The sequence below is a fragment of the Euprymna scolopes genome, chromosome 28 (genome assembly GCF_053919585.1).
Source record: "Euprymna scolopes isolate OS-2025 chromosome 28, ASM5391958v1, whole genome shotgun sequence".
Taxonomy (NCBI): domain Eukaryota; kingdom Metazoa; phylum Mollusca; class Cephalopoda; order Sepiida; family Sepiolidae; genus Euprymna; species Euprymna scolopes.
This window is the reverse complement of record NC_136509.1, coordinates 5,197,664-5,223,663: the sequence shown is the minus strand read 5'-3', so window position 1 is coordinate 5,223,663 and position 26,000 is coordinate 5,197,664. Positions and strand designations below refer to the sequence as shown.

At 32.7% G+C, this 26,000-nt stretch overlaps 1 protein-coding gene across 1 annotated transcript in view; it reads right to left on the bottom strand.

Annotated features, from left to right (window-relative positions):
- The window catches only part of LOC145249437 (phospholipase A2-like), a 33,917-nt gene extending 13,118 nt beyond the window's left edge, over positions 1-20,799 (bottom strand). Inside the window, exons 1-3 of the mRNA XM_080110997.1 lie at positions 20,438-20,799; positions 11,427-11,566; positions 5,452-5,611 (exon numbers count right to left, since the gene is read on the bottom strand). Coding sequence (XP_079967123.1) covers positions 5,452-5,611; positions 11,427-11,566; positions 20,438-20,616 — 479 coding nt within the window. The 5' untranslated portion in view covers positions 20,617-20,799. The remainder of the gene's footprint in view (positions 1-5,451; positions 5,612-11,426; positions 11,567-20,437) is intronic.
- Positions 20,800-26,000: the final 5,201 nt, after the last annotated feature.

The following is a 26,000-nucleotide window of genomic DNA, read 5'->3' as shown; positions in this document are numbered from 1 at the left end:
ATTTCAGACATATTAATGCATATACAAGTCTGTATGAGAAAATTGATGAGATTTAAGTGTCTGTGACGAGGGTAATTAAGACGCTCATACAAGAATACTGCTATGGGACCTTTCACGAGGTGTTGGAACGGTACAAGTGAGTTGAAGCGCTGAATTCAACTCCGATAGCTTTTATTGGTCAGAACCCGCTTAAGTTCTTAACATATCAACACGTATAATGTCATTTTGCTTCATTTTTCGGGATTTATTTCTTTGATATCCTTTCTCCTCTGTAGGCATCGTGAATATGGGTAGACATTTTATCAAGGTAAGATGGATTTTTATTAGTTCATTGTATGATTTCCTGCTACTTCAAGAAGCCTTAATGGGTATTTTATTCAGCATAATATGTGTGTGCATGCCTACATTTTTCCAAAGTATCGATCTGTATATACAGTATTATCTTTAATCACCTGTTTTATCATTACCTCATTGGTAAAGGTTACTATTGCTACTGTACACTGTACAGTGTTATGAGAAAACTTTCTTTCATTCCGCAACTCAGTGCGATCATGTTTTACTTGAGATAAGATAGCGTATAATATAAGAAGTAACGTTTTACTTTATATGTAAAGTATGCTCATACTATAGTTGCTAGAATAATAGGTATATAGATGGCATCTAGTATGTGATCAATAGTCTCATCTGAGATAGTCATGCATATCTATTCATTTTTATTTTGCGTATGTCTAGCTTAATCGATGCCAAAGTTCTCATTTAGTTAAAAAAATGTATTCTTATTAGATACATATGCATCCGAATGTTAAAACAATATACTGTCGTTACTTTCAAAGCTTATTAAGTAAAACAGTGAATAACTACACTCTTCTTGTTTCTTATCGGCCATCTTATTTGGGTATATGTTGTATTTACGTTTAGATTCTTTTGGTTAGGATTGATTCCAAGACGAAAAAAAATACTGGTCTTTGTAGATATTCGTTTTGCTATCACTTGGGGGAAAAGGCAACCTCATACCTCATATGCGATAAAGTACAGCGTTGAAAATGAAATATAATGTTTTTTTTTAATATTTTTAAAATATTCTTACATAATGTTTACTTGCATGGATCTAGAAAGCACACAAAACCACGAGTAGATTTGTGAAGAAATTAAGTGGATTTTGACCAATACAAAACATCAAATGCGCATCCAGCGCTTCATTGCACTTGTAACATTCGAATACTTCGTGATAGGATCCATAGAAGTCCTCTTGTATGATCTTGTAAATTACCCTCGTTACAGACTCTTATATATATATATATATATATATATATATATATATATGCATATATATACATATATACATACATATATACATGCATATATATATACGCGTGTGTATATAATTATCTATAAAGGTGTGTGCTTCTTTATATATATGTATAATAATATATATATATATATATATATATATATATATATATGTATATATAGGTGTGTGTATATATAAAAATCCATTCACATTCTGATGAAAGATGTTGCCCTTTTAATTTTAGGCATTGTTATTGCATCATCCCCTATCAGAAAATATAATCGATTTAATTTCATCTGTAAGAAATGAAATTCTATTTCTAGGCATGTATTCTATAAAATGTAATTATTTAACATTTTTTTATAATCGATTAAATACTATTTAAAAGTGTTTGTCCCTCAGTCCTCATTTTTTAAATGAGTGATTTTTCTGACAAAGGGAGAAGAAAAAGCTGTGTTCTAGGTTGGCAGTATTTTTGCGCGAACAGTTGGCAGAGTTGGTGGAAATTTTCTGTTTCTATGTCTATCCTTGTAGCCATGTCACTAGTAAGGGTGCTGGACGTAAACGTTTTGTCTGGGCTGACGTTATCCGCCTGATAGTCAGGGACCCGAACCTTGGATTAACCACTAAGGAGGCTGTCCTATCAGCAGGTGCAAAGTACTGGGGCTGCTGTATTGCCATTTGATGAATGGAATCTTGACCATGCAGTAGCTTCTGGTGGGGCCTCTCGATGCCATACTAGTGGGTAATTGTTACGGCTTTACCTTATCATGTGGTACAAAAAAAAAATTCTTCGTTTCTTTTTCTCTCTTAGTTTCCCCTCTTTGCCCTGCTCTAAGAAAATCTGTCGACCTAGTCCACAAATTCCAAAATTTCATCATGACAAGTTTCAAGAAAAAATACACGATTAAACCCGGTTCTCCAACTTCCAACGTAGACCCCTACTACCATGTCTCCTTCTCCAACATCAGGGGTCTACGTTCTAACATTCAGAGGTTGAAACCCAATTACAGGAGACTAAACCAGACCTTTTATTTTTAAGTGAAACTGGCATTGGACAGGCTATTTCCCTAGATGAGTTTGCAATTACAGGATACTCTAACTTAACTTCTAAATCTGACCCCCAAGATCGCCATGGGCATGGAATATGTGCCTATATTAAAGATAGCTTTCCATGTGGGAAGGACATCTCCAGGGAAGATCCTAACTTACCCTATATGTGCTTCCGGGTTGCTTTAGCTCACACTACTGCATTTATATTTACTCTCTATCGCCCCCACAACAGCGGAGTTACTATCTTTCAAAGCATATCTGAGAAAATTGACCAAGTCCTTTCTACTTATCCTTCAGCTAACATTCACGTATGTGGAGATTTCAATGTTCACAACGTCGAATGGTTGATCCACTCAAACAAGACCGATGATGAGGGGAGGTTCTGTCATGATTTCTCCATTGCCTATGACCTCACTCAGATTGTTCTGGAACCTACCCGTGTGCCCGATAATGACGGCCAGTATGCGAGCCTACTAGACCTTTTTCTCACAACTTGCCCTGAACTATGTTCAGTTTCTGTTCTGTCGCCTCTTGGGTCTTCCGACCACTCTGTTGTATCAATTAAGATAAAAATGAAATGTAATAAGTCCCCAGACGTACCACTTCATCGTACAGTATATCGATACACTAAGGCTGACTGAGATAGCTTCCGTACATTTATATCTGATCTACCTCTGCATTCCATGTTTAAAAAGGATGTGTCCTCTATAGTAGTAGACCTAACTGAATGGTTAATTGTAGGTATTGACCATTTCATACCCTCTAAAAAGTTTCAGCAAAAACCTAACAGCCAGCCATGGTTCTCTCCAGAATGTGCTGCTGCCATTGCGCACAGAGATCACTTTTTCCACTGCTTCAAACGTAATAGATGTATGGAAACTAAAGCCGTTTTCAGGACTGCCAGCAACCATTGTAAGAAAGTAATAAGGAACGCAAGAGAGTTGTATGCTCAATCTGTTAAGTCCAAAGTAGCTGAGCAGCGGCTTGGTTCCCACCAGTTTTGGCAAATAGCAAACAGAATCCTGAACAGAAGCGTGTGCTCCATCCCAACTATTATCAATGGACCTGAGGTAATCTCGTCAGCATCAGACAAAGCCAAACTCTTTGTCAAGAACTTTGCAGCTAATTCTACCCTTTGCGACCAAGACCGCCAACCCCCAATATTTCCTCCTGTATCAGAAAACACGCTATGTGATATACGTATATCTGTACGTGATGTTGCCAAGTTAATCAAAAACCTTGATTCCAGTAAAGCAACTGGCCCTGATGGTATTCCAATTATAGTACTCAAAAAACTTAAACCTGAACTAGCGCCCATACTTACAAAACTGTTTAAACGTTGTCTTAAGGAGAATAGTTTCCCATCTCCCTGGAAAATCTCATCAGTATGCCCTGTATTTAAGAATTCAGGTGATCGCTCATCCCCCTCTCAGTACAGGCCAATAAGTCTCCTGTGCGTCATGAGTAAGTTGCTAGAATCTGTGTTAAATACAGAAGTAATCAAACATCTCAACAAAAATAACCTTCTTAGTGACACTCAATATGGTTTCCGTTCTGCTAGATCTACAGCAGATGTCCTTACAGTTATATCGCATAGGATTAGCAAATCTCTCGACGGTGGCAATCTTTCTAGGGCAATTGCTCTTGACATATCTAAAGCCTTTGATAGGGTATGGCATAAAGGTTTACTTCATAAGATCGCTAGCTATGGTATAGCTGGAAAAGTCTTCTCAATTATTAAATCATTTCTTTCTGATAGGTTCATAAGAGTAGTAGTTGAGGGGCAAAAATCAGAAGCTCACAGTATTAATGCCGGTGTCCCTCAGGGATCCATCCTGGGCCCAACTCTTTTCCTGATCTACATTAATGATCTTCCAAATCATATCCTTACATCATTTGTAGACATTTATGCTGACGACACTACCATTTATGGTACCACATCTAAGACAGTAAACGAGCAAGTACTCTCCAATTCTCTCTCCTCTGATCTTGAGCATGTAGTACAATGGGGAAAGGAGTGGCTGGTTACTTTTAATGCATCTAAAACCAAGCTTCTCTCTTTACATCATCAACATTTTAATCCACATTTGTCATCAATTGAAATGAATGGCTCTCGTCTTCAGGAGGCCTTAAGTTTTGACAAGCTTCTGGGCTTGACCATTACTCCTGATCTTAAATGGAACACGTATATCAAATCTGTTGCCAAGGCCGCTGGAAAAATGGTGGGATCTTTCTATCAATCCAGTAGATATCTCACTGCTGATGCTATTCTCTATCTATATAAGAGCCAGGTACGTCCAAGGATGGAATACTGTTGCCACATCTGGGCAGGAGCTGCTAGAAAGGACTTGTCCTGCCTTGATAGAGTTCAAAATAGACTTCGTAGCCTCGTAGGAGATGTCCTTTTCTCCTCCTTACAACCTCTATCTCACAGAAGAGATGTTGCGAGTTTGTCTCTGATGTATCGTTATTTTCATGGAAAGTGTTCAACTGAGCTTCAATCTATGGTCCCCCCTCGCCAAACTTTCACAAGAAACACTCGTCTAGCTGTAAACACTATCAATAATTTCCCCCACTCTTTATCTGTGCCTAAACCTAAACATAGATTCCATGAACAAAGCTTCTTTCTTAGAACTGCACGCCTGTGGAATTGTCTTCCGTTTTCCTGCTTTCCGGCTGACTACAATATGGTTGTGTTCAAGTCTAAGGTAAATAAGTTCTTGATGAGCCGTTCCATATAAGTTATTAAATTTACCAAATTTTCATTACTAATGATTACTATATTGACCAACTTCTACTGTACACTCTTTAACCCTTATCCTTGAGTGGCCTCTGGGCCTTGATAATGTGGTGATGCCTTTGTAAAAAAAAAAAAAAAAAAAAGGATTCCAAGATTAGAAAAAAACTAAAACTATGTTCGTGTTAAACATGTTTATGAGAATCTCCAAAATTATTCACATTTATACAATCATTTATTCACATTTATACAATCATTTACGATTTTATTTGGGGTTGCATTTAGATTCGTTTATAAAAAATCAATACTTGTACATTGTTACGTTCATTGGAAGATAATAGTAAATAGTTAATGATGTTCTTCTACATACCATGTGAACAACGAAAAATTGTAGAGACCAAATTTATTATGAAAAGGAAGAATGTATATTTCACAATGGTCGTGATCGCGGCAACAGATGTCAACTTCTGGTTCGCTTCCAAGGTCTGAAGGATTGTTTGCATCATTTCCAATTCCGCACCATTTTGTGCCTGGAGAAAAATAGCACGTATGTATAAACATTATTTTCACTAGTTTATGTTTTATATAAGAAATTCATATCACCAGAAACTACCTTTAAAATTTAAATTGAAAAAAACAATTTTCTAATTGCTGAGTGTCTTAGATGATAGCCGACTTCCGTTCTGTCAAAGATTCCTACTATTTGAAATAACATCTATAGCAAAAATTAATTGAAGATTCCATTAATATGTTTGCTAAAAATAAAGTGCCTTTTTTTTGGTAAGTTTAAACATTTCTAACATCGGGCAGTGTTCAGTTTCTATATAAAGCGATAATTTCCATATGAATGGAATATTCTATACACCTATTGACTAATGCAACGACGGTTAGCCGCATCATATGGGTAATGCGCGCCTTAGCTCAAATGATTAAAAATGCAGCATTTATCGTCACAATATTACACGTTTCCGCTCGTTTTATTGCACTTACTCTTTACTTATAACGTCATTAGATTCTGGAAATTAATTATAAATTATTAATAAAGCCTTTAACATTGAATCGTTTTATTTTGAATTGATTGCATGTTATCAGAAAACACGCAATTTCAATCGAATGCGAAGGAAGACCTAGCATCACTGCTTGTCATCCAGTGTGGGTCCTATTCATTTTTTGCAAACAGATTACATAACGAACATATTTTCGATTATGAACATCCAAGAGATAATTTAAACACACATACACACATATGTGTGTGTATATATATATATATATATATATATATATATATATAAATGTATAACTACTTCATTTGCTCACATAAAATTAATATACGAAAGTGTTAATTTAGGCGTAAACCTTAAGTATTTACTTCAAAAGTGCCCAATACGAAGGTAGAGCTAGTTAGTAATTATAAAATATATATGTCTATTATTAAATCTTTTCTATCTGATAGGCTCATAACAGTGGTGGTTGATGGGCAGAAATCAGAGGCCCACAGTATTAATGCTGGAGTTCCTCAGGGGTCCATGCTGGTCCCAACTCTCAATGATCTCCCAAAACACATACTAAAATCTTTCGTTTACATCTATGCTGATTACACAACCATCTATGGTAACACATCAAAGGCCGGAAATGATGATGTTCTCTCTGATTCTCCCTCCTCTGATCTTGAGCGCGTGTTACAGTGGGGAAAGAGGTGGCTGCTTACCTTTAATGCATCTAAGACCAAGCTCCTATCTCTACATAATAAACGCTCTGATCCCCATCTGGCATCAATTGAAATGGATAGCTCTCGTCTAAGGGAGGCTCCAGGATTTGATAAGCTCCTGGCTTTGACCTTTACACCTGATCTTAAATGGAACACATACGTCAAGTCTGTGGCCAAGGTCGCTGGAAAAATGGTGGGATCCTTCTACCGCCCCAGAAGATATCTCACTAATGATGCAATTCTCTATCTATATGAGAGCCAAGTACGTCCAAATATGAAGTACTGCTGCCACATCTGGGCGGCAGCTGAAAAAAACAGCCTATCCTGCCTTGACGGAGTACAAATAGACTCTGTGGTTTGGTGGGGGATGCACTTTTCTCTACCCTGCAACCTATGTTCCACAGAAGAGACGTAGCGAGCCTGTCATTGTTCTATCGTTACTTCCATGGCAGGTGATCGTCTGAGCTCCATTATCTGGTCCCTCCCTCGTCAATATTTCTCAAAAAACACCCGACTAGCTGAAACTACCGTCGAAAATTTTCCCCACTACCTATCGGTGCTTAAATCAAAACGTAGATACCATGAACAAAGCTTCTTTCTTAGAACTGCACGCCTGTTTAGCTGGCCTGTTCCCCTCCCGACTTCAACGTGGATGTCTTCAAGTCCAACACAAACAGATCTCTGATGAACCGCCGCCCCATACGTAATCACACCTTACAAATTCTCCAATACTAATGCTACACTATCCCTTTGATTACTGTACACACAATAACCCTTATCCCTGAGTGGCCATTGGCCTTGATAAGTGGTGACCTCCATGTGTAAAAAATATTAAACTGTAGAAGAGAAATAGCGAACAACTTTGTTCACAGTATAAAATTTACCCTAGGATAGCGATGAAAAATAATTTTAAAACTTATAAAAACAATAGAAAATAAACAAATAAATAAATTAAATAAACATAAATATACATAAATTATCACACATATATGTATATATATATATATATATATATAATGCACATATATAAACTAACATAAAACAACCCTACTTAGATGTAAAACAGATCAAGAAAAAAGATATCCAGTCTAAATAGAGCACACACAAAGGAACAGATCAACCAGAGGCCAAATTGGCCTTTGTCCGGTAAGTGCATGTTCATTGGCTGATAGGAAGTGTGCGGTGGATACTAGAAAGCTGATTGGCTAACAAAAATCTCAATAGAAGGCGCGTATATAAAAATGCAGGCAACCACAAAATTCGCGCATAAGCCTGAAGAGTCCAAGAGTGGATGAAACGCGGAACATTCAATGTAGCTTAATCCCATATATATTTTATAACTTACTATATATATATATATATATATATATATATATATATACATATATATATGTGTGTGTGCGTGTAGTGTGTGTGTGTATATTTACAGTTTTAATGCTTAATATAAAATTCTGTAGAATAAAATGTATACAAATATATTTAAGGTGATAATTTATTGTTTGATACAAATATTTTATGGAGAAAACTTATATTGATTTCCTTTTTCCCTTGATTTTCAATAATGGATGATATCATCATGTTAATATCGCCGAAAAGGACGACCATCTCATATGACTATCGAAATGATATGCCCAGCTCATATGTATTCTTTAGTATCATATCTGATCGAATGCTTAATTGTAGGCCAAGACCGGTCCATACTATCCAAAAAAATCCAACAAAACCTAACAATAAGCCATGGTTCTCCCCAGAATGTGCTGCTGCCATCGCGCACAGAACTCCCTTTTTCCATAGCTATCAACTTAGTAGATGTACTGAGACTAAAGCTGCTTTAAGGACTGTCAGTAACCACTGTAAAAGAGTAATAAAAAATGCAAGAGAGCTATATGCTCAGTCCGTTAAATCAAAAGTAGCTGAGCAGAGATAGAAGTAGGCCTATTAAATATTAAGCACTAGCAATACTTATTATGAATAGGCTTCTGTAATTTGTTTGTACTCAAGATTTGGCGATCATATATAACGGTTTAATACAGATGCTGGAAATGAGTTTTGCTCAGAGTAATAATTTACTTTTATAAAAAAAACCTCTGTCATGAATTCAATTACAAAAGCAGATATTACCTAAATACACTTTGAGCATATCCTTTGTATATTTTATGGCTAAATTCAAATCATATAAAAAATAACCGTTTTATGTTTATAAATGATCCTGTATTAAAAAGCATGATGCGAAAATAGACACATACACCTCATTAAAGGTTTACAAATAATATCAAGTTGTCCATTTATTTTAGTATTTACATCGCATAGCTACACGGAAAGGTACATCAGTATACTAAACGTGCCTAAACGATGTCATTAATAAAACCGCATAACCTACAATACAACTTTGTTTGAGAATGTCACATCATAATTTCCTGTCAATAACAGGTTTTATCAAGAAAGCAGGACACGACATAGCATTACATGAAACATGGATAATACATGTAGAAAATAAACTAAATGTTTCTTAATTTGTATAGCAAGGAAGTAATCAGGCCTCGGAGTTCTAAGTGATTAACGCCATTAAACTGAGAAAATTTCAGACTAACGAGTCTACTAGCTGAGCTTAAATAATATTTTGGGAAGAAGTGGCTTGATATGTCTAAGGTAAAGTTAGAGGAAAATCGTTGGGCAAGTAAAGCTTACTTGATTGACGTGTATAAACTTCATGGTCGTTGATATTAGTGTCTATTTTTAAATTCATATTTATAAATCGCCGGGAAAAGCTTCCGTCTAAATCCTTCAAAGAAATATGTTCTGTATGTTACAACTATTTTTGTTTTACAATTTTATTATGCTTTTATACTTTTTTCTATTAGTATGTTTTTTTTTTTAATTTGCGGACGAATCAACAGAGTCCACGCTGTCTTCGCAACATAGCTTGATATTACGCATTGGTAAGAGTTAGTGGTGCTATAGTACTTCTTTGTGTGAACATGTGCTTACATCCTTACTTTGCACTATTCTGATACGGCATTAGTACACAATGCAGCAGAAAAATGAAAAGTAATTATCTGTGAAGCGTCTTGCATGTGCTATGCGTTTGTCTACTGAATCAACTGTTTGGAATCATTTTTTCATATAAGCTAGACTTCCTCAGCATGTGCTGAAGAACTTAAAATTATGTCGAACAAGGTTACAAGGTAATTACGTTCCCGCGGAGGTTTCATGTATTTGTCACACCATCCACGGATACCGTAGTTAAAAATACATCTGGAAGTGAATATGGCAACGTATATTTCGATTGCGTTACGAGGATATAAGTATGTTTGTATACATTAATATTTAAAATAGTAAAATATTGCATTAAATAATTACTAAATTCATTTTTGAATGAACTTTAAACATAACAAGTTAAGCATGCATAGTTCCCAGTGAGTGTACAGTAAACGAGGCAAACAATTAATAAGTTCATCATTTGCCCCCTCCATTTAATACTAAAAGTCCCCAGGGAACGTCAAATCCTAGTAAAAACTTACAAACGCTGCAGTTTATGCCTTATATATGTAAACGTGAGTTCTGCACCATGCAAAAAAATAAATGTCTGTGGTATCTACTCCTATTTAGGCCTAATAGTTTAAAAAGGTCTTAAGGCATTTAAAATTGAGTTCAGCACGTGCAAAGCTGCTAAATCGATATGCACATAACATTTTAGGCAAATATTGTAATATACTCCCAAAAATGGAATGTTTTTATTCGCCATGAAATAGCTTCTGGGGCACAACGAAGAGCTATCCTTAAATATAGACACACAAAATTATATAAAAAAACAGTTAATTACAAATTTTCAGAAAGTTTTATAAAAATCAAGGCATCAACTTTTTTAATAAGCACAAAAGTGTAAATTTTAGCCATTTTAATCCGAAAGGAACCTCTAATGGGGCAACCGGGGTTTTCCTGGAATATCTATTTTGTTACATTTTTACTTATCTCATGCTTAACGTTTGTGCAAACATTCAAAAAATTCAAAGGTGTTGTTTATGAGAAAAGTGATGGGAGACGAACGGTCGAATAGACAAAGGTGAATTTACAGGCAAACCCTCCTTTTGTTGGGAGATCAGCAACTGAAATATATATTTCAAAAGATAAAATATGTTCAGTAAAGATTCACCAGAAAAAAGTTAACGAGATTAAATAAGAAAAAGAAGAATCTAATATATATATATATATATATATATATATATATATATATATATATATATACTTCGGAATAGTTTTTTATTTAACAATCAGTTGTTATGTAAACGTGAGATTGTAGGTTTACAAAATATTACTGGCAGTTATATTCTATTAGTTATCCAATCTAAACAAGAATTGCTCGATATGCAACTGAAATTCATTGAATTATAATTTAATATATATATATATATATATATATATATATATATGCGTATACATATATATATACATAAAACATATATATATATATATATATATATATATATATATATATATATATATATTAAAATCTTGTACGTCCTTGAAAATATTCAATGCATTTGCATATGTAAATTTATGCGTTCAATTTCTTTCTATTTGTAATTTGTATAAGTTAAACGTACTAAGGACAGCAACCTAAAACTGTTTTAACATACCGGGATATGTTAACTGCCTTTTTCTTCGTCTGTTTCCATCCGGCCACAAGCGGAGTGTTGTACAGTTTGTTAAGTATTTGTCAAGATCTGATGAGGTCATAAGTGTTACATGGTCCTCGTTTATTGGTAAATATTTACCCCTGAAAAGAAATTAAAAGGTGATTATATCTGAAGAGATGTAATTATGAATCACAGGTTAATTTAACAATGCCAATGGAAAGTAACTGTGCGAAGTCGAACCGATATGAGAAAAGAGTTCAACAAATTTACTGCCATATATATATATATATATATATATATATATATATATATATATATATATATATATATATATATATATATATTTACATATATATATATATAAATGTGATGATGATGATGATTTCAACGTCTTGTCCGACGAGTGCCACTCCCTCAGACATTTAAAATTCATGAGCTCAAATGTCTGAGGGAGTATCTATACAAATATGATGTTATAGAGTCGTAGCTTTGTACGACAGCTAAGTATCTCTCTCGGTTCAAAATGTTGAGATCCAGCAACAAGCAAGAGTAAGATAGCCAACATCAAATTAAACTGCAGACCATTCTAATGCGGGTACTGGTCTTCCGCATAATGTTTTTTTTTTAATCAGAGATTTGCTTCTCCTAGAAAGGTTACCTTCACCACAGCTTACGGGATCCTTCTCTACCCCAATACACATATACACACACAAAAATATACACGGTACCACCTGCCTCATGGTCGGGTCACAGGCGACTACACTGGTTCCCCCACCAGACTTGTTTGGTGAGGAGGGCGGCTAGTCTCCCTGAAGGATTAAAAACAAGACCTTCCAAAGGGCAAATGAACTCTTTTGCTGGGTCAACGGCCAACTAGCATATATATATATATATATATATATATATATATATATATATATATATATATATATATATATACTATAAAGATTATTAAATACCTATAGGCTCTAGAGTTTAATCCTTTCGAGAATATTCAATGCAGGGTGGCACGAATACCCTTATCGATATATTCGAACCCGGCGACAGAAGTCAACTATGGCTTTATTACCAAAGAACGTATTGATTAGGCTACCGTAACCGCGTAAAATATCGTCGACATTTTAAATTTTATTTTTTATTTGTTTTTATGTCGTTCAGCGTGATCTAACCTTATACGATGATCAGCGCTAATTTGACCAAATAAATGAACTGAATGTGCTCAACGATGAGAAACGCGTTTCTAAAAAGGGTGACATAGATTCGGTGGGCGGGGCACGAGATTAAATAACCTCATATTGTCATAAAGAAAAAACATTATCTCCTTAGGGGCAAGTGCTTATAGAATGCGCGTTATAGCTAAGACGGGAAAATTCTCAGGATCTACATATGACCTTAAGATGTGAGATGGGAGCCTCGCTTTCGGACAAAGAAATCTAGGTAAAAATAGCCCCAGAAAATCCTATGATAAAAATGAGACTAGTAAAACTGGCAAAAGTTAATAAATAGGTGACAATAGCACTTTGGTAGCGAACATTTGGACCGTTAACGAAGTACAGGGAAACCCATTATTTCTCTAGTGTAAAATACAACTACTCGCTAAAATTATAAAAAAAAATATTTTATTTGCATTTACACGGCAAGTGTTGGGGCTAGGTATTTATTTAAATGCCGGGGAATAATGGTCAACAACGCTATCTGTTAGTTTGAGCGATTCTTTATAGAGCTGGTCTGAAAAGACTTTGTGGAAGTTGAGATAAGGAATATAACAGGTAATCATATTCACCCTTTTATTTCATAACGCTAGCAAGGTCAGGAGTAACTACTGCGCGGAACTGATATTATTATTTTGTCACGGTTTTATGTTCTGTGTTTCTGGTCAGAAAACTTGCAATTTTTGCCAGCTGCGAAGATGTCGATCAGCAATATTGAACCCATAGCAATGCAGTTCACACCAGGGGCGTTTTTTTTTTTTTGTAAATACAGAAGTGTTTAGAAAATAATATGGTCATCCTTTAAGAATTATCAATACAATTTTGCCTTAGTCCTGAGAGATGGAGTCTTTTTAAGAGATAGGATGGGGGCATTCATATTGATTAGGGGAGAGTGAAGAGAGAGACATTTATACACTTCTGTGATGTTTCTTCTTATAACGCCTATTGCAGTGAGAGGGTGATCAGTTCTTATAACACATAATAGGGTGCAGGCATTACTTATGATGGAGAGCGGGGACACATTACTTAGATGGCTTATATAAAGTGAATTAAAGATGATTACACATTACCTTTGTTGTACAAGACTGCACAAAGACGGCAGTTACAAAAATATGAGATGTTCTTTCATTCCATTTGACCGGTCGAAATGATTATGGCATCCAAGAATTTAAAGTTGTTTCTTCATGTTTAAAACGTTCTCCCTCGCTTCCAAAGGGGCCCTCCTCAAAACCTGTCAGCTCTGTCTCCTATCTCTGGCTCCAACTCATCTTATATATATATATATATATATATATATATATATATGTATATATATATATACATATATACATATATATATATATATATATATATATCGAGAATTAATTTCTGCTAGACGCCATGCGTGTGTCTGTCAAGGTGATCGACCTATTTGGCCTAAACTTGCGGGACTCAGCACGTTTCCAAACCATTTCTGCAGACAAAGAATTCTTACTCCTATTTTTCCCAATTTATTTTCAACATATCAAATTGCATTGTTCTTTAATTTCTAGCTGACCTTATTTTAATTCAGTTTTCATAAAAAGAATTGCACAATTGAAATTCCTTTTACAACAACATATCTAAACTATTTTATGTGAAAAAAAACAATGCGAAATTCAACATTCCATTTCCTAATATATTTCTGACCGTTGCTTACAAAGTTCGAATCTCGGTCTATCTAAGTGTTTCTTACAAGAAAAGTGGAACCTTTTCTTGTAAAGAAGTTATCAACTTGACAGTTCTCTTCCATTAGGCCCATTACACACCAGAATGTTTAATTTATTAAGGTGTTAAAAACGTTGCCGACTAGCATAGTGGCATACATAAATGGTTTTACTTTTGTCTTATGATCATTATTTCTACAATCTTTTAATTTATTCTCCTTTTCTCTATACGTCAACGCATACCATAATTCACCTCTCTATTTTAACTTTTTACATAAAACACATTCCTATTTTAACATGGGACGAAACCTCCTGATAATTCTCAATAAAACAGCAAACATAATATGTTTGCGAATTTTGTTTTCGTGTAAGTATATCGCTTGAAGTGACCTCACGTTCCTAGTAACTAGCTGAGCGGAGCTTATTTACGCGCAGCAATATATTACTGCTTATGTAAAAAGAAAATTGAGATTATATCCTACCTTACGTCAGTATTGAGCACACTAATATAAAACTCGCTATACGGCATTGGTGACCCAAACAAACAGAGGGCGTTACATGGTTTTCTGAGAATTTTACAGTCAACGGATGAAAAAGCCAAATACCCTAGTGTTTTGATGTGATGTTTTGTATATAATAAACTAGTTATGAGCAAAGTTTAATTTCATTTGGCCTTACCACTAAGAAAGTGTGCCTAATTAGATTTGGAGCCCGCTTTTTTTGTGGTCACCCAGTACTTCTGAAAATATACCTTTATATAATGTATACATCCCCTCCCCCCCTATATATATATATATGTGTGTGTGTGTGTGTGTGTGTGTATTAATATACACCTATATATATATATAATTATATATATATATATTTATTTATGTAAGTATATATATATATATGTGTGTGTATGTGTGTGTGTGTCTGTGTCTGTGTTGAGGATGATGGAAACTATTATTCCGACGAAATAGAGAAATAAATACGAACAAACCGAGTTATGTGTTCATCAACATTTCGTCTTTTTTTCAAAGTCTAGAAATAAAGACGAACCGTTGATGAACACAAAGGTCAGTGCATACCTTTTTCTGTCTGTCTGTCTGTCTCTCTCTCTCTCTCTCTCTCTGTATATATACATATATATATATATATATATATATATATATATATATATATGCATGTATGTTTGCCAATTGTATTTATACGTTTCATTACCAAATATACTCACGACTATTACAAATCAGGATTAGAAAGTTATTACAAATGTTCCTGTTATGTTATGTAAATACGGCTTATTAATAAATAGTACGGATATATATTACGAATTATATACAAAGCATATTACAACATAATAAACTTAACTATTATTGCGTTTGTTTACATATCTTGGCAGAAGATTTCACGAAAGAATTTAAAGTGACATATTAAACATAAAAAAAATGTTTGCTAGCAACGCATTTAATTATATCTCTACGGACAATAAACGTCATTTGGTATTTCAATAATATAAGATTGGAGGTCATACATGTATATATATTTATATATATATATATATATATATATATATATATATACATATATATATATGTATATATACATATATAAATACGCACATATAAATATACATGTATATAAATATATTCATATATGTACATATATATATATGCATGTAAGTATATAGCCATATACGTATATATATATATATATATGTATGTATATATATATATGTGTGTATGGGTGGGTGGGTGGTGGTGTGGGCGTGTGTGTGTACATATGTTCAAGTACAGAAGGATTATATTAGATTAGCCATCGATATCGTCAGATCTTCATATGAGTATCATAATCAGGTGTATATTACCAGGTTTAAAACCGATGGTACCGATAAATTATCTCATATTAATCTTTGAAAATGATACGCTCTTATTTTCGGAAATTTTCCTTCGAATAGAGCTATCTGCTCAAAATATTTTTCCAAAAAAATATAACTTTCTCTCTCTCTATCTCTCTCTCTTTCTCCCTCTCTCTCTCTCTCTCTCTGTATATATATATATATATATATATATTCATATATATATATATATATATATATATATATATATATATTTGTGTGTGTGGGGGGGGTGTATATAAAGATAGATAGATAAAGAGAGAGAGACAGGACAAAAGTGAAAGAAAGAAAGAGAAAAAAGGAGAGAAATACATGGGAGTAAAATCAGGTCTACTACTTTTTAGAAACAAGTTGTCCATTACCATGTCGTGACGATTCGCTGATTTTAACAAACTGTGTGAAGACACGTTTTGTTTATTATGTAGAGCGAAACTGATATATACAGATATATATATATATATATATATATATATAAATATATATATATATAAATAAAAACCTTTTATATCTATATATATATATATATATATATATATATATATATATATATATATAGTTGTCTGTGTAAATATGGTATAATATGCTGATGCCATCTATGCTATATTATAAGAGCGGATTTTATAATCGGAGATAAAAATATACATAATACCTGATATTATTATTTGTAAGCTTGTAATTGTTTGAAAGAAAAATGTACTACAGGTACGGGCTCCTGAATTAGTATTTTATTTCCGTATCTTTCCTGAAATTATATATATATATATATATATATATATATATATATATATATATATATATATATATATATATATATATATTGATAGTATATATATACATATATATATAATTATATATATATATTGATAGTATATATATACATATATATATAATTATATATATATTGATAGTATATATATACACATATATATATATATATATACGTTTTATGTTTTATTACCGTATCTTTCTGTTATGTTACATTATTGTTTTAGCTACTTGGCCGTTTATTGTTCGTTTGTAGCATCCTCAGACTTTTACAGAACTGCTCGCTATTTGAACATTTGTGTAAAAGTCTGAGGAAGCTACAGACGGCCAAAAAACGGCCAAGTAGCTGAAACAAGAATTTAACATAACAGAAAGATACGGTAATAAAAAATACAACGCATATCTGCTCTACAACGGTATTGAGCACTTTTTCAGTTTTTATTAATTACCATTTCCACTAACTATATATCTATATATATATATATATATATATATATATATATATATATATATATATATATATATATATATATACTAATTTATAAAATCTATATGGCGATTAAGCTACACTAAATATTCGGCGTTTCATCCACTCTAGGACTCCTCAGTCTTATGAGCACTTTTGATGTAAATGCTTAAAGTTTACGCATAAATCTATACTTTCGTATATTAATTTTATGTGAGTAAATTAAGTAGTTATATATATATATATATATATATATATAAATATATATATATATATAATATATGCTATATAAATGTGCGTGTATATATTATATATATATTGTATAGATAAATGATATATGTAAGTATATTATATGTGTATATATATATATTATATATCGTATATTTATTATATATCTATTATACATGTATATTTATTATATATTGTATATATATATATATTTATTATATAGTGTATATATATATGTGTGTGTGTATGTGTGTGTGTGCGTTAGTGTGTACAAGTAATTTATCACGGCTTAGCTTGGGTGCTATGTACTGTTAATAACTGTGTGTGTATACGTATATACTTATATTAAAATGTTTGGCTTATGTCTATGTTACTCACATTTACAATTTCAAGTGTTTACACCCTAAATTTGCAGAGCGGTTTAGTAATGTCTGTCAACCCCAATTCGTTAAACCTTGACTTCTTGGCAGCCAAATTTCCGCCACAAACCTGATTAAAAACTTGCTGCGCGTCTTTATACCCGGTATTTAAATTTTCAAAATTTTAGACACGTAACTTTGCCCATGGCTTTATACACTTTGTGTAAATTTCAAATCTTTAGACTTAAAATTGGATCAGAGGACCCAAATTTTAAAACATTAACATGTATAACATTTACATGTATAGCTTAATCAAATTAAAATGTTTCATCCATGTCTAAGTAACCTATATCTAAAATTTTAATTGTGTCGACCCAACATAAGCGGAAGAATTTGGTAGAGATTTCAAAAGTGAAATTCTTGAACTTTGACCAATTGACAGCCAAGTGTCTTTCCGAAAATTGATTAAAAATATTTTTCCAATTTCAATACCCTTTTTGTAAAAGTCGAGTCCGTAGAGGAAAATTGAGGGAGTATTTTGATAGGGAAATGTACACACTGAGACACACACATACACACATTTTTCTTATATATTTATATACTAGCAGTTTAACCCGGTTTTTCCCGTGTTCCATCTACTATTAATAACTTACCCTACGTGTGAATACGCTTCTTCATGTAAGATTTCAAATATTAGACCAAACTGGCCGTAGACGTAAGGGCCTCAGACGTCAATTCTTTTTAAACTTTCACTCCAATTTTGACCCTTTTAACCTTTATTATTTTTTTCAAAATTAAATACAATGGTTAAATTATGTCCAACTTATCTACATCTAAAGTTAAACGTGTTTAGACCCGAAATTGGCGGAGAAATTTTGTAGAATCTGTAAAATACAACTCTTTGCAAACATAAATTTTATGAATAAATTTTATAAATATTTGACCATGCAGTGCACTATTTTTAATGTTTACAACCTCAAAGGATTTTCGATGTGAATTTCACCCGTGTTTATGATTTACATTTATATATAATTCAGAGCTGTTTTGGACTTCAACCTATTAAGACTGAATGAGTACAGGGAGTTACCCCGGGGAATAAAATTGCAAAAAATCCATTGGAAATTTAATTCCGTTTCGCGAATACGATATAAAAATTGTCGCATCACAAATACGCACTTAAAGAACGTTGGGGGTTACATCGATCATATCTATTCGAGAATATAATCCATGTCTGAATAATATAAATAATACATATTATTTATTCGCGACTTAAAAAATTACAAAACATAGCCGATTTAACTACTATTAATGCCACTACTATTTATAATACAATTGCTACAACCACCACCTCTAATCAATATTACGGGAATAATAATAATAATAACAACAATAATGATAATGATAATTATAATGATAATTATAATGATAATTATATAATAATAATATCAATAATAATAATTATTATATAAATAATAATTATTATAATAACAATAATAACAATAGTAATAACTATAATAATAATGATAATAATAATGATAAATATAATGATAATAATATAATAATAAATTATAATAATAATAATAATAATAATAATATCAATACTAATAATTATTATATAAACAATACTCATAATAATAACAATAACAATAATAATAATAATAATAATAATAATAATAATAGAAGAAGAAGAAGACAATTATATCAACAATAGTAATAAATAATTGTTAGAGTGCTAGTTAACAAAGCCAATGTACTTGCATCCACGTTGAGGTCAGAGTTAGACCCAAGTTATTCGTTATCTATGCAAATAATTCAGCTCCCTTTAAAGAGGTCGCTAAAAAATAATTGCATTAGTATAGAATGTCTTCCTCGAGGACTGAAGAAAAATATATCTATACACAGTAGTATCAGAAGAAAAATTAAACTTTGCTTTTTTTCCAGCAGATTCGTGAGTAATCACATACAATGGCATATGGGGGGGGGATAGTTCGCTCTCAGTTCAATAACGTAGAAACCATGATCGGAAAATGAAGTTGGGCAGATCGACCTGAAAAAAGTGTTTGGGCAGATCGATTGGAATTTTCGGTGAGGGCGCCTCAGGCGATTATCAATATACTAACTGATTCTAAAAAAGTGATGGCAAACCCTTGTACGGTTAACCTCCTATAACTGCACACAACTAAATTATCGCCGAAAAACTAACATTGTCCAGGTCATTATAGTTATGGTCAAATATCATTTGAGTTTGGGGGCCTAGGAATAAAATCCCTAGCTGAGTTATGGACATACGAGAAACTTCTTGTGTAGATAACTTTAACAAAAACAACAACAAAAACAACACCAACAATCGAATGCAAACAATAACAAAATTAAATACGTTTTAAACACTACTTTAGTGAATAACATAAAATAATTACATACCCGTCTGTGTGAAGAACGCATTCCGGTTTTGAAGACTTGTAAGATTTTAAGTATGCAACAAGTCTTTTCCCATCAGTAAATGCGTCAATCTCCATGGTTACAGAAAATACACAAACTGGATGAAATCCAAACGTTAGTAATAAGAACATGCAGGTTAGCTGATTGAGTCGGGCCATCATATAATATGTTATTCCGACGTTGGCCTTTTTATGTTAATGCTTTTCTGTTGTTTTTAGTACAAATTTTATAACTTCGTCGTCTTGTTTTTAATTAAGTTGTCAATGTTTCACTTTCTTTTTTATTTTTCTTGTTTTGATTCTCTGTAAAAACAGAGATTGTTTTTCTTCGCTTCGGTCAAGGGCAACACAACTTACACATCAGCGGGCCGTTTTACAAATAATAATAATAATAATAATAATAATAATAATAATAATAATAATAATAATTTGTAGTCACTAAGGCCCACTTTTTATGTAAGCGAACAATACCCTACCCTTCCTCGCATGAAAACTTCTAATGAGTACCGAACACTACTACAACTACTACACCCACTAATACTACTACAACTGCTACTACTACTAAAATAATACTGCTGCTACTACTAATAATTGCAATAATATGTTGTCACTATAGTGTTAAGAGTTTGATTTGTTTTCTATCTTGTTTGAGGTTTTAAAAAAGAAAATTACGCTTGACTATTTCTGACGAATGGATCGACCGTGAAACGTATACTATTTGAATAGAATCGTAAGATTCTTTGTTGTTTTGTGTTATTTCCATCATACGTCCGCACCAACTCCTATTATTATTATAGTCACATATTACGTGTAAATATAGTGATTCTTTGCTTTTTTTACAAAGGGCGTTTATGAGCGAATGCATTCTTTGTGGTCCCGGTGGAAATACTTGTCTTCTTACGTAAAACCTATTTGTGCATGGAGCATAAATTTCTTATGTATATATATATATATATATATATATATATATATATATATATATATATATATACATATATATATATATATGAATATATATATATATATATACATATATATATATATATATGAATATATATGCATATATATATACATATATACATATATATACATATATATAAATATATATGCTTATATATACATATATATACACATATATATATATATATATATGAATATATATATGTATATATATATATATATGATTATATGCACATATATATGAATATATATATTCATACATATATATATATGAATATATATATACATATATATATGAATATATACACATATATATATGAATATATATACATATATATATATACATATGAATATATATACATATATATATGAATATATATACATATATATATATATGAATATATATACAAATATATGTGAATATATATACAAATATATGTGAATATATATATATACATATATATATATGATTATATATATACATATATATGATTATAGATACATATATATGAATATATATATACATATATATATGCATATATATATACATATATATTAATATATATATACATATATATGAATATATATATGCATATATATGGATATATATACATATATATGAATATATATACATATATTTGAATATATATACATATATATGAATATATACACACATATATATGAATATATATATACACACATACATATGAATATATATATACACACATATATATATACACACATATATATACACACACATATATATATATACACACACTATATATATATATATATATATATATATATATATATATATATATATATATATATATATATATACATAATACAAACTATGAAACCCACGGTAAGTGTGCCTACCTACGTGTGGAATCAATGCGGCAAGTGTTGCCACTAAATTAAAACGGCTCTTTCAGACATGCTCCCTTATTCAACTGTAACCAGCGCTTTAAAAACGACACACACACACACACACACATACATATATATATATATATATATATATATATACATATATATATATATATATATATATATATATATATATATGCAGTATTACATCAGGTAAGCACATATATGTACGAGTGTATATGTAAGTGATATGATGTTTTTTCTTTTATTATAGAGTGTTAGTCTTGGCATAAAATATTAATTTTGTTTTGGCGCAATAAAGAATTATCTTCATTATTAGATCAAAATAAAGAAAAACGACAAAAACAAAAAACGTTACCGTGTGAACATGAAATCAGAAAATAAATGACGTAAGAAATTTAAAGGCCTAGAGTAAACTAAAAAAAAACATAAAACCATTCGGTGAGAACATGCGTTTGCTTTTTCTTCTAGCCTGTTCACTTTCGAATGTTCTTTTTTCCTTCCAGTGATATTTACTGATTTATAGGGACGGTAATTGACCGTCAATGTTATTTTAGTGTAAGAACTAATTTTATAGCCCAACATGTAGATTATATATTTTTATAAGTAGTATCGTTTTCTACAAAGTTTAACCTAGCAAATACCTTGTTTTGTTTTAGCGAGATATTTGGAATAACTATAATTGAATTGAATATATTTTTCAAGTTTTCGTTTGCACTGTTTAAATAAAATCACCAATTTAATTGTTATGACTTACTGGCGTTTCACAATCGAGAAAACTTGGCTGGAAGTTGTGCAAGACAGCAGTAAATGTTTAAACGCGTGACAACATAAATATAACTACTAAAGTAAGTACTTTAAAAGTAGTACCATATATATTAGTAAGCCTAATTTTATTTTTTTAAAGAAATATTTTTTGGAGCTAAGCTGATGGGATGTTCACAATGTATAGTGATTTTCAATCTTCCATTGTGAACTATGGTTCACATGTTTTATTGTTTAGTTTGTTAACAAGTCTATATAATCATATATATATATACATATATATATATATGTATATATATATATAAACATGTTTAGAGGTACAGAATTTGTATATGGTTTTAAATAAAATACTACGCGGAAGTTTCTCGAGAGCTCTTTCGGCTATCATCTCTTCAGGAGTAAATCGATAGCAATCTAAATAATATTGTAACGAAAATAAAGAGTTCTATTGGGGAACTTATTTGATGTGCCAACGTACGGGGACATTAATTGAATTTATTTACGTTTAAAAAACGATTAAAAATGTTGGCACAACGAGGGAGAAAAAAAAGCGGGAGAAAAAAATCAAAGTTCCCCAAAGAGAAACAATGCGTTTGATGTTTCTTTTTGCCGGCACAAACAAGGTTGACGCACCGCGATAGAGACGGCCTCCAAAATCTTTAAATGGTTTTTGGAGTCCGCTCTATGTAGCACCTCGAACCAATCTATTTTATATCTATCGGCACAGCACGGGTTGTCAACCAAATGCTGGCCAATAGCAGAGTCCAAGGCTGCAAAACCGACCCCCCAACGTAGATCCCTAGTACCATGTCTCCTTCCCTAACATAAGGTGTCTACGTTTAAACCTTACAGGAGACGAAACCGGACATAATATTTATAAGCTAAACTGGCATAGACCGACAACTTCCCTAGATAAGTTCATAATTAATAATTAAATAATTAATCCTAACCCTAACCCTAACCCTACCATAACATCTAAATCTGACCGCCGAGATGTCCACACCCTGTTTACTCATCCTTCGGCTAACATTCATATTTTTGGTGACTTCAATGTCCATAATGTTGAATGGCTGATCTAGTGAAAAAAGACAGATGATGAGGGGAGGTTCTGTCAGGGTTTTGCCATTGCCTATGACCTCACCCAGATTGTTCACGAACCCATCCGTGTGCCCGATACTACCGGTCAGTATGCGTGCCTCCCAGAATTTTTCTCTCAACTTCCCTTGAGCTATGTACATGTTCCGTTCTATCTCCACTGTGATCCTTTGATAGAGTATGGCATAAACGTTACTTCACAAGATCTCCAGCTACGGTATAGCTGGAAATGTCTTCTCAATTATTAAATCATTTTTCTCTGACAGGGCCATAAAAGTAGTGATTGATGGGCAGAATTCAGAAGCTCTTAGTTTTAATGCTGGAGCTCCTTAGGGGTCCATCCGGGGTTCAACTCTCTTCCTGATCTATATTAATGATCTTCCAAATCACATCCTTACATCATTCGTAGACATCTATGCTGATGACACTACTATCTATGGTAGCACTTATAAGACCGTAAACGAGTAAGTTCTCTCTGATTCTCTTCCTCTAATCTTGAGTGCGTCGTACAATGGAGAAAGAGGTGGCTGGTTACTTTTAATGCATCTAAAACCAAGTTTTCTCTTTACAACATGAACGTTCTGATCCCCATATGACATTAATTTAAAGGAATGCCTCTCGTCTTGGGGAGTCCTCACGTTTTGACAAGCTTCTGGGCTTGATCTTTACTCCCGACCTTAAACGGAACACATACATTAAATCCGTGGCCAAGGCCGCTGGAAAATGGTGGCATCCTTCTATCGACCTAATATATATCTCACTGCTGATGCAATTCTCCATCTATATAAGAGCCAGGCACTCCAAGGATGGAGTACTGTTGCCACGTCTGAGCAGGAGCTGCTAGATAGAACTTATCCTGCCTTGATAGTGTTCAAAATAAACTTCGTAACCTTGTAGGGGAGGTCATTTTCTGTTCACTGCAACCTCTTACTCACAGAAGAGATGTTGCGAGTTTGTCTCTGTTTTATCGTTATTTTCATGGCAAGTGCTCAGCTGAGCTCCATTCTATGGCCCCCTCGCAAAACTTTCACAAGAAACAGCCGCCTAGAAGAAAACTCTATAACTGATTTCCCCAAATGTTTATTTGTGCCTAAACCTAAACGTAGATTCCATTTTTTTAGAACGGCGCACATGTTGAATTGTTTTCCGTTTTTCTTCTTTCCAGCTGCTACAATATTGTTGTCTTCAAGTCTAACGTAAACAAGTTCTTGATGAGCCGTTCCATATAAGTAAACACATTTACCAAATCTTTATTACCAACGGTTACTATATTTTCCAATTTGTTCTATACACTCTTTAACCCTTATCCTCGAGTTTCCTCTGGGCCGTGATAAGTAATGATGACTATGTAAAAACGCAACAGGCCCAGACGGACTTTAAATTATAGTGTTGAAAAAACATCGACCAGAACTTGCCCCCATATTACAAAACTGTTTAAGCGTTGCCTTAAGGAGAAGTGCTCTCCAACACCCTGGAAAACTTCGTCAGTATTCCATGTATTTAAGAACTAAGTTAATGCCATCTCCCTCTCAGCACAGCCCAATAAGTCTCCTGGTCTCCGGTTTGTTATGATTAAGTTGTCGGATTTCATATTAAATAAAGAAGATTTCAACCACCTCAGCAGAAATAACCTTCCTAGTAACATGCAATATGGTGCCCGTTCTGCTAGATCTACAGCAGATGTGCTAACGGTTATGTCTCAGAGGATTAGTGAATCTCTGGAAAAATACTTACTTTCTAGGGTAATTGCTCTTCACAGATCAAAGGCTTTTAATAAGGTATGGCAAAACGGCCTACTTAACAGGATTTCCAGCTACAGTATAACTGGAAATATT